The sequence below is a fragment of the Diadema setosum genome, chromosome 6, assembly GCF_964275005.1.
Source record: "Diadema setosum chromosome 6, eeDiaSeto1, whole genome shotgun sequence".
In the NCBI taxonomy this organism is placed as follows: domain Eukaryota; kingdom Metazoa; phylum Echinodermata; class Echinoidea; order Diadematoida; family Diadematidae; genus Diadema; species Diadema setosum.
Window position 1 is genome coordinate 39,540,860 of NC_092690.1, and position 10,839 is coordinate 39,551,698.

The window sequence follows — 10,839 nt, forward strand, 5'->3', positions numbered from 1 at the left end:
AGAACAATATCACCATTCGATTTGGGTACGCGATATTTTAAATAAGATACAACTCAACATATCGATCGTGTATTTTCCAGGCACCATTTGATCTTTTTTTTTCTCAACATTAGGCCTACATGATTTAATCACCACGATTAGCTAAAACAGAGAAATAAAATGTCATTTTTCTTAATGCGGTTGATTTCGAATAGAGTTTATTGAGCTCGTTCAAAAGTCGACTCACATACAATAATTACACTCAAGGTGAGTCAAATACAATCTACTTGGCAAAACAGAAATCATAGCCATACAAGCTGCTTACTGCAAAAGACTCCTCCTTCGATATTCCTTACCTGTAAAATATTTCAAATTTCAACTTTTACTACCAAGAATGATTATATCTAAAAAAAAAAAAAAAAAAAAAAAATATGGGATTAAAGATTGAAAACAAAAAAGAAGAAAGATTCGTTCATCGGTAAGAAGGACAAACTTGTGTCACAGTTTGGCGTGCACCGGAAAAACTGGTCGGGGTTGGTTCGCGAGCCGTCCGCTGCTATCGGCCGACTTTCCCCTCATACAAACCAGAGAGAACCGGTTGAGCTTCTGAGCACAACATAATATCGCCCACCGCTCCCCAATATTTCCATTCAGTACCTTGGCACGGCTCCGATCCAGAGCTGGTGAATCAATCGATTACATTTCTAAGCACCTTCCATGACATGCATATAGATGTAAATTTATAATAGCAGGAATTTCATCCCGATAAACATTTTGAATAATCATAGTTGAGCATCGTTATAGCGGATTTATCAAATTTGTGAGCCTTGGAACGTTTTATTCCGTCAGAGATTATTACTATTTTGGAATCGATCTCGTGTTGCTCGTGCAGAACGATAGAAGTGTTCTTGGCCGGCGATTTGGGGATTTTCCGATCAGCAGTCTGTGAGCGTTCGCACGTCGCACGTAAACAGCTGTGTGATGCAGTTACCTTCGCATCGTAGCGGACGTGCGTACGCAGAGGTATGTTGATATGTGTGATGTCGTGATGCTTGTATGTTGGATAATAAATTCGGGAGGATGGAATGGCCGATTTTCGATGATTTACCGTTGTTATGGATGTTGAGAAACGTGAGTTGATTATATTTCTTAGTTAATACTTGCCTTTAATGGGAATAAGTATGATTTTACTTCTTTCTTAACTCATCCAAGTTCTGTTGGATGTCCGAGTTGAGGCAGACGCCAAGCTCTCAGCGACTTGCTGGTCACGTGCGTACCCACCCGCATTGGGAATGTAACCCGTGCGTTGTGGCTGAGCAATCGAACGAATTGCGCTGAAATTAGATTTTCGTGCTCCTGTTACTCTGTGTTCTGTCAGGATTGACAACACTGAGACAAGAGTTTATTAAACCGAAAACGAATTTTTTAGTGAGTGATTCACAATGATTCAATATTTCTTATTGGCACAAAGTATGAGGTCTAAGTTAGAGACGGTCGTTTGGCAGCATTATCTGTAGCTACGTAAATCGTTGTTGCTTGTGTGTTGGTGAAGTAAGCTGCTGCCGGTGTGCGGTGCTCAGTTACTGTGAAAGCTACACAGTGGGGGTAGTCCTCCGCGGGCCGCCAGCCCGGTGTGGCCCGCGATCGGGACCGCCGTCTTGCCTCCTCGGGCTCGGCGGCATGGTGATGCAACGTAAAGTGAAGGGGAGCCTACTTGAGGGCATTTATCAGCAATAGGCCAAATTTGTACAGCCAGATTTTTTTTTAAACTTAATGATACCTTTATGTAGTCTGAAACTCTGGCTAGACTGTTCTCAGATTGGGAAATCCAGGACTCAGGAGGGGTTTTGTTGGGGGTCATCATGCGAAGAAGGGCATCATGTGAGGGTAGCCCGACAAGAGTAACCAGACGCTTTGAGAAGGTACAGCGACAGGGCTGTGTGGTTATAAAACTAAAAGAATACAAAGTTTAGTACTAGAATTAAGAGAATCCTACAAAATAATTATACTCAACTCTCTAATATCTAGGCCTATCTCTGTAAAAATTTGTTAAGTAGTTCTTAAATTTCTTTCATTCGGGTCCATTGCATTGTATGAATCAATCATGATGTAATCACATTCCAGACTTGGAGAAGTCTTAAAAATTGAATTGGACTCATCTCTTCTTTGCCTTCTCGTTCTGGTACTCACTGGTAGTCCTGCATCTTTCAGGCTTGAAGACTCCTTCGTACATTGTACATAGATCAATGTCTGAGCTATTGTTGAGGCGTGAGAATTCCAGAGTTGGGCCAGGGATGAGTGTTATGTACAGTGTATCAATGGATAAAAATTATAGTGAGAAGGTTTCTATTTCTTCATTGTGTTCCCCTGGAGATACCACAGCCAATTTTATTCAATTTCTCTCAAATCATCACCCTCTTTTTAATGTTGGAACTGGACAGGGGAAAAAAAAGGGGGCACAATTTCAGAAGGAACTTTTTACAAATCTTGCAGTGCTACATGACTGTACAAACTGACATTTTATCAAACAAAGCATTGCTACTAGAATGTGACAGAAAAAAACCCCAAAAAACGTTGATTAAAAAAAAGAGATATCTCCCAGAAGATGTGGCTAGCAGAATGTACCCGGCCCTCGACCCTTAAGGTCTTTCTAGGTGAAAACCTTGTCTTCGAGAATACATACAAACACCCCAGTAGGCATTAGATGAACACTAAAGTATAGAGTACACATGGAAAGGACAGAAAAAAAAACAAAACAAAGAGAGCCAGAGGCGCCTACTAAGCACATGCTCTATTTATTTTTGTTTCCTTGTACAGATAATGGTGAAAGATTGCCTCCCACTGAGCCCTCAGAGTCTCTAGATGCCACTCCAGCCACTTCGAAATGTTGCGTATCTGACACCAACAACGACCAGATCTCAGGAAAAGACCAAGATCCAGAAGAAGCGAGTTTAAACGGAGACAAGTCATCCAAAATTGTCCCGGAAGACCAACTGTTCCAACCTAGTACGGCTGACTGGTCCACATCTACAGACACTGTCAAAAGTTTTCCAGAGAAGAACTCTCCTCTACTGAATACCGAGAGGGAAAACACTTCTCTAGCTTGCCAGTCCCAGAACGGAAACTTATCCCCAACTGAGAACACCAACCAAGAGACATTATCAACAAAAGTTGAAGGACCGAATCATTCTTCTTCCGGAAAAGTGTCCCCTGAGGACACCTCGGCAGTTGTTAAAATGGTTCAGGGGAATGGAAGAGGCCTGTACACCATGCACCAAGTCTCCCCGCAGAACATCGCCCGATTCTTTGCCCTGCCAGCGGTGAACCATGTTCAGTCTGTCGCCCTCGCCCTTGGGAGCAATGGCAGGGAGACGGAACCTATGTTGCGTAAGGTGAGGTTACAGAAAATGTTACATTTTTTATTCATAATATAATGCATGAACATAACATTGTGCATTTCCTTATGATGTCATGAAATTACAGATGTGTCTAGATGTACCAGGTATTGATTATAAATCAGAATAATAGTAAACTAGAGAAGCACTCTGAGAGCGCAGACCTCCGCCAAGCATGCAGCTCATTTCCACCACTGATCTTGTTCTTCCATAGAGATTTCACTTTTCAGTGATTTCTACCCATACGTACGGTACTTATAGCATTGTGTGCTGAAAGTCGCCCAATTCCCTAATATATTTCCTAACAGTGTACACTGTAATCATGCACAGGCAGCAGATGATAAAGCATTAAGGGATAAACTTGTCCAATTGTATAATATTTCCAATTTTTTTTTTAATTTTTACTTTTGTTCCCACCTCTGTTTTACAGGAAAAATACCCGCAGAGGGAGAACAACAGCGAGAATATGCGAACGGACGATGTCAGCCATTCTGAAGATGATGATGAAGATGACAACGATGAGGAGTTCATTGATGAGGACGACAACGAAGAATGGAGCTTTGATGAAGATGGTATGACATTTTGTTCGTGACACGATTTCCTAGTCCAGACAGTTGAGAAAGTAATACAGGATGCTACAGAAGAGTAAAACTAGCGTTAAAGGGAAATTGCATCAATAGATGGCCATGTTATGATAAAATAAGGCCTCCTGTACAGATCTACTAGAACAAAATTTACTTTTATGTCAGAGGTACAATGTACTACAGGATGACCATAATACATTTTTAATTAACTGAGTTTCTGTTAAACATTTGTTAAAGGACAAGTTCACCCTCATCGACATGTGGATTCAGTGAATGCAGCAATATTAGTACAAAGTAGAACATATCAGTGAAAGTTTGAGGAAAATCAGACAGTCCGTTTAAAAGTTATGAATTTGTGAAGTTTCTGCTTAGTCACTGCTGGATGAGAAAACTACTACAGCTTGTGATGTCACATGTGTACAATGATATAAAAAAATATATCTTAAAGAAAATTTAAGATATTTTCACTTTTCTCACATAACAAGAGAGCACGATTTCCCTCTTTCAGAAGGCAAGAGGGAATAATATTACCCTTACACATCAGTGACGAGTCGAGGAAATGTGCACTTTTTTTTTCAAAAAGTAAAATTTTGTGAAATTCTCTTTATATTTTCCTTGTATCGTTGTACGCATGTGACATCATACGCTGTAGTAGTCTTCTCATCCAGCAGTGACTGTGCAGATACATTAAAAATTCATAACTTATGAACGAATTGTCCGATTTTACCCAAACTTTCACTGATGTGTTCTACTAATTTTGCTGATTTACTCAATCCACGTGTATGAAGGTGGCCTTGTCCTTTAATGAGTACATTTGAGCTTGCTGTTAGTAAATATTTCCCATAATACTTTGTGATTTATATTATACGTTATAGTGCTGGAAACTCAACAGTTAAAGGGATGGTAGAGTATTGGTGGAGATGAGAATTGGGCGTCTAACTTTTTGCAAGATACCAAGAAAACACTTATGATATAGTACAGAGCATACCATTTTAAGAGGAATTCAAAGTTTATTTGATGAAAATCGGGTTTGGAATGACTGAAACATCCAAAAAACGAAGTGAAACAAAGCAATCGTAATAAAGTGTGGGTCCCACACTTTATTAGAATCGCTCTTTCATGGATATCTCAGCCATTTCAAAACCAATTTTCATCAAATAAATGTTGAATTCCTCATAGAATTATATGCCCTTTCATATTTCATAAGAGGTTTCTCATTTTCTCACCAAAAAATGTTAAAACCTGAAATTAGGTCTCAACCAAAACTATACGATCCCTTTAAGCTAACATGAGCTCAAATCATAGCAAAAACTGGCACAGGATTATAATAGTTTGAAAAGGATTTGTCGAAATTAGCATGATAGAAATGTTTGCTTTTCTCTTGATGCTAAGCAATCATTCTAATGTTTTGCTCATGGATGTTTGACTTTCAGATGAGGAGCTGAAACCAGGAAGAAGATGTCCATGTTCCTTCAAGCATTCTCAGAATGAGTCCAGCAACAAATCCCCTCTGCAGAGGCAGAGTAGCAACATTGATGCTCCCAGTACATCTCAGCTACAGAGGAATCCCTTCTCCATGCCGTCCAACGTGGTGGAGTGTCCAGACTGTGATCAGGCCTTCGACTGCCGCGTCGACCTCAACAGACATCGTCTGAACCACATCAAGCAGAAGTCCTTTAAGTGTTCGCAGTGCGACAAGTCGTTTGCTTTCAGCTTCAACCTCAAGAGCCACGAGCGGCAGCACAATGGCGTTAAAGCGTACAAGTGCACAGAGTGCGGACTTTCATTCATGCATGCGTTCAACCTGCACGAACACAAACTGGTGCACAAGGGTCGCAGTCACTTTGTCTGCCGCGTCTGCCTGAAGTCGTTCAGTGTTGAGGCAAAGTACCAGCTCCACGTCCGCCGACACAGCAGCATCAAGAGCTTCAAGTGTGGCATGTGTGGCAAGGCGTTCCACCGCGCTGCCGGCCTCCGGGCCCACGAACTGCTGCACTCTGTGGAACAGGAACAGCGGCGGTTTCCCTGCAGGTTCTGTGATCGCACCTTTATGCTTATGTCACACAAGCAGATGCACGAGCGTGTGCACGAGAGCGAAAAACTCTTCTCCTGCAACCAGTGCGGCAATGCCTTCACGGAAATTGAGCGTCTAAAGAGTCACGTGTGTTTGCAATCCACTGTCCGTAAATTCAAATGCGACATCTGCCAGGAGACGTTCCCAACGCTGGTGCTACTGGACTCTCACGCGAAGACCCACATAGCGAAGCTTCCAGCGACAAGGAAGAACCAGCTGCCGCAGACAAAGTTTGGCATCTTCAATAAGAAGAGCCCCCTGCAGTCGGCAAAGAAACGCTTCCAGTGTAAGTTGTGCAGCCAGGGATTCTCTAAGAAGTGTCTCCTTGAGGAGCACTGTAAGATCCATCAGCGGGAGTACACCCCCTACATGTGTAAGGAGTGTTGTCTCACCTTCACCCATGCCAACTACCTGAAGCTTCACATGCAGACCCACCAGAGCCAGAAGACTTACCAGTGTCGGCTGTGCCCTCAGAGGTTTGCCTCCAAAGCTGAGGGTGAGGCCCACGAAAAATCTCATGTGGACGCAACCCAGGCAGTCAGCAAGCCGAATAGTCCAGTCCAGGGTAATTCTGATGGTGCTGCAAACTCTTGTTCTGGGGCATGGTCTCCCAGCTCCTCTGAATCTTTACCAGCTCCACCGATCAAGATCAAATGTGAGCCAGAATAGTGGGCAGTTTTCTTGACATCGGATGGTGCAAGTGAGTAGACTGTGAGAGTAGGGCTGACACCAACAAATAAGTGGCACTGAAAAGTCATGAAGTATTTATTTCTCCTGCTAGATCTTGTAGACCCTGTTTATATGTGGAATCTGTGTCGTAACAATGCTTACTGTGCATGTAGACATTTTTCCAGTATTGTAATGTACTGTGCTTTTCGAAAGCACCAATGGCTGCTATTCTTACCTGAATTTGGGTTACTTGACAGTTGAGACGTTTGTAAATTCCAATTTAAAACTTCCTGACTTAATGCCTATGAATATGGCATGCTTCTTGTACAGTATCTTGTTATACTCTTTCTGAAGTCTTTGTTTTCCAGCAATGTGAGTGTTAATGAAAGCAAGAAATTATCAAGGGGAGAGGTGAAGATATTGTACAGAGGGCAAATAAATTGAAGAAAACTTACCCCAATTTAAAGTGTTTTTCAGCTACAGTGGAATGTTACCATTTATACCCACAAAGTAACATTCCAGTTGCCAAGATATGATTCTTGGTTTAATTTTGATCATATCAACCCCCCCCCCCCCCCTGCATTTCACCATGAGTTTGTGAGAACAAACCCACTTATAAACACATCTTTCTGATACTCTGTAGTTTAGGTATAAAGTGGCTTGCAAATTAGATATTGATTTGAAACTTTACATTAAAATCTAGATCTCTATTGCTGGAAGTATTCCTTTGCCGTCTGTTAGGCCTCAAACAATGAATGCAAATCAAGTTTTAAAGCAGAATCTAACAATACACTGAAGGGATCTCCCTACAGCTGTAGGGCTCTCTTTTCAGCAAACAGTATCCCACAAATTGTGCAAGGAAACCCATTATAATAACAAGCTTGCTTTACAACGAAGTTCTGCTTTTAACGAGGTGAATTCAGCAGCCCAAATTTTTCATTGCTGTAACTTGAATAGCTGGTCTCTGTTTTTAGTATGTTTATATCATAGACCACATAACGAGGTAATATCAGCAATCTTGGTGACCCCTGAAATGTCCCTGTACATGTAGGCCTATAAGAATGAACACATGTGCGTCATAGGGTGAATGAATTTAGTATGCTGTTGATCTACACGTCTACAGACATGAGTCTTGACCATAATCTCTTGCCCTGTATCTGTGCTTGTGCAGCTTGCATTTCTGTTTGTGTTCATACGTGTATGATGTTTCAGCAAAACTTTCAGTCATGGTGTCCTTGATTGTAAGACATAGAGACAAATGTTCATCTGTAGTCTACAGTCTTCACTCAGCCAAGAAACAAAGTTGGTGTTTTATGCAATGCATGTGACCCTTTACCCATACTGAAAATAAAAGACCAATAATTACAGTGCAATGTAATCATAGAACTCTTGGCAAATTTACAACTGACATTTAAACTCAGCCATCATAATCTATGGTAGTGTCTGCACAAGTTGTCAGACCTGTCACTGAGTACTAACTGAATGCCTTGAAAAAGCACCACATTGTGTTTGGCATGGAGGCAAATGAAAGCAAACTCAAGCACACACATTTTGCAAGTTGTCCATGTACAATATATACTGGTCCTTGTGTTTGGGATATATCTGTGCGGTTGACTACTTACCTGGTTACATCATTTACGTATGTACAGTGATCTGTACACAGTGCATTGCCGTTATATCAAAGTCCTTGGGACCAGCTGATTTTTTTTTTATATTGAAATGTCCGTGTAGATGAACAGCAAAGTAAAAATGTCGTATGATGATGATTTTGGTACAGTGGACTCCCGTTATATCAAAATCTTTGGGACCGGCAGTTGCCTTTGTTTATCAAAATTTCATTATAATTGAATTTAAATCGACAACATAAAAAATCGTAGAGCCGATTATGTTGCCTCCTCAATATTTATTTTGTTGTAACCACAATTTTGTTATAACTGTGTTCGCTTTAACGAGAGTGCATTTTACCTGAATTTTTACTACGGTACGTTGTAATGAGGAATTCGTTATAACTGTGTTCATGATAATGGGAATGCGCTGTATTCAGAATGGCCTCTTCATAGAACCAATGATATATAGAGTTGAGTTAGTTAATTTGCTTTTTTTTTTTAGGGGGAGGGCTGAGGGCAGCATATTATTTGTTATCGAACCATTATGATGTTTTATTGTCTGCATTGAATTCCCCATGTGCTATAAAAACTTTACCGATTTTTATAACTGAAATGCATTTGTTTTCTTAAAGTTGTTAAGTATTAAGCTGTCATATTTCACAGCAATTTGTGGTAGATTTGTAAAACCAAAGGCTTGTAATTGTAAGGATCTGAAAGTGAGGATGGTAGGGAACATGTCCATTAATGCTTTGAGGTAGAAATGCCCAGCACAATATTTTTTCTTGTCTTGAAATCAAAGCTCAAAACAAAACCAAAAAAGTAACTTAAATAATGAATGAAAAGACTAGTTTCTGCACAGCTGTGCTTAGTAGGATAAGGTATTCTAAAGATAAAATGGTATGGCATATCAACAGTAAGTGAACTGTCTTACTAATTTCAGATTTATTTATTTATTTAACACAACTTTTACGAGATCCTCTCACCCCATGGTAGATAACCATCTTACATAGTTTCCTGGTATGTACAGCCGTGTCTGATTTTGCTAAAATTTGTACCCTAGCCTGGTTTTGCCTCACCAGCTTTACTCTAGGGCAACTGAGAATTTTCGTCAATTTTTTATTTGTTTGCTTTGGGTGTGTTAAATTACTCTCTATGTTTCATGTACCTTTGTTTACATGATATAATTAGTATGTAATTTTTTTTTTTCATTTTCAATTTGTGTGATACAATTGTATACTGATTACTCAGTTGAATTTGATTTGATTTGCCTCAAAGACATGGGAAACACCAAATTTGCAAATAGTTAATGCTGAAAATTGACATTCATGTTTTTCTAGCAGGCGCCTACATAATGTCGCATCTTTGGACAAATTTACAGGGCTTGTACGTTCATTTCACACCTGAAGTTGAAATGACCTATAACTTGTAAGAATGCATTCAGTGAAATGAACTTGTGTTTTATGTATCGGGTTATTTGGCATAAGTCCAGATAATTTTAAAGGGAATTAAGGATTCATTGCTATCTTGATTGCCTGTGGCCAGTTTACCTGTTCAAAAGTTATTCAAAAAGTAATGAGGACATTTTTTTGTTTGAAGCGGCTGAAAGGAGACTACCTCCTACAAGTCACCTGGTTACAATGAACGTTTGCAGCTGTGTGCCTGTGCCATTTATAAGTACATTGTCACAATATCAGCATGTTTTTTCTTCATCTATCGTAATTGTTGGTCATACCTTGCATTGTATATTTCTACGAGCTGCTGGACGGCATCATTTCACCTTTATTTCCTCTCTTTTTTGCATCGTGTGTTCTCTTCAAGGACGATGTAGGTCGACAACCTATAGGCGATAGGCTCTCTTCTCTCGCTTTTCACAAGGATATTATTTTTTTGTTTGTTTTTTAGGAAGCTGTGATGTGGTTTTGATAGCTTGATGAATTCACTGATAGAGATTTTATAGGGGACATTGAACTTTTTGTATATCGTCATTTCAGCAAACCACTGCTGGCATTTACATCACAATACATTGATGTTCACGTGAGATGGATGGTCCAAACAATAAAACACAAACTTTCAACATCAGTAAACTATCAAAAAAGTCCATCCCTGCACTGAAGATGTTACCTATCATGATTGGAAAAGACCTCCAGATTATCTTTTACTTATCCACATTTTAATTTTGATGACATGACATTAGAACTGTCATGTCCAGCTCCTCTGGAAAAAAAAAAAAAACAGTGTTCAACCCCCACCCACCCATTGAGTTTAATAGGGCCAACAAAGACCCTTCTGTGTCTATTCCTCCCTATAACACTTTCAAGCTACAATTAATATGTGTTGAAGATCACATCACACATTTTAAACAATTCTGAGATTTAGCTTCCCATACCCATGTAAACTTGACTCAGACTGAAATCTATATTTTACAACTTCTTACTGCAAGAATGACAGAGCCTTTGATGTTCAAGCAACATGCTGTATAGAAAACAGCAACATTAAATGTTTTGTACAACTCCTCGGATGTGAATTGACGG

General features: G+C 40.0%; 1 protein-coding gene across 1 annotated transcript; it reads left to right on the forward strand.

Annotated features, from left to right (window-relative positions):
* Positions 1-989: 989 nt before the first annotated feature.
* LOC140229832 (uncharacterized) lies at positions 990-7,914 on the forward strand. The gene is made up of 4 exons (XM_072310060.1): positions 990-1,110; positions 2,797-3,371; positions 3,805-3,946; positions 5,392-7,914. The coding sequence occupies exons 1-4, from the start codon at positions 1,095-1,097 to the stop codon at positions 6,699-6,701; spliced, it is 2,043 nt and encodes a 680-aa protein (XP_072166161.1). The 5' UTR covers positions 990-1,094; the 3' UTR covers positions 6,702-7,914.
* Positions 7,915-10,839: the final 2,925 nt, after the last annotated feature.

Bases quoted from the DNA above. Each gene is read 5' to 3' on its own strand.
- LOC140229832 (XM_072310060.1), top strand. The intron at 3,372-3,804 runs GTGAGGTTACAG...TCTGTTTTACAG, and splicing joins CGGAACCTATGTTGCGTAAG to GAAAAATACCCGCAGAGGGA. The intron at 3,947-5,391 runs GTATGACATTTT...TTTGACTTTCAG, and splicing joins ATGGAGCTTTGATGAAGATG to ATGAGGAGCTGAAACCAGGA.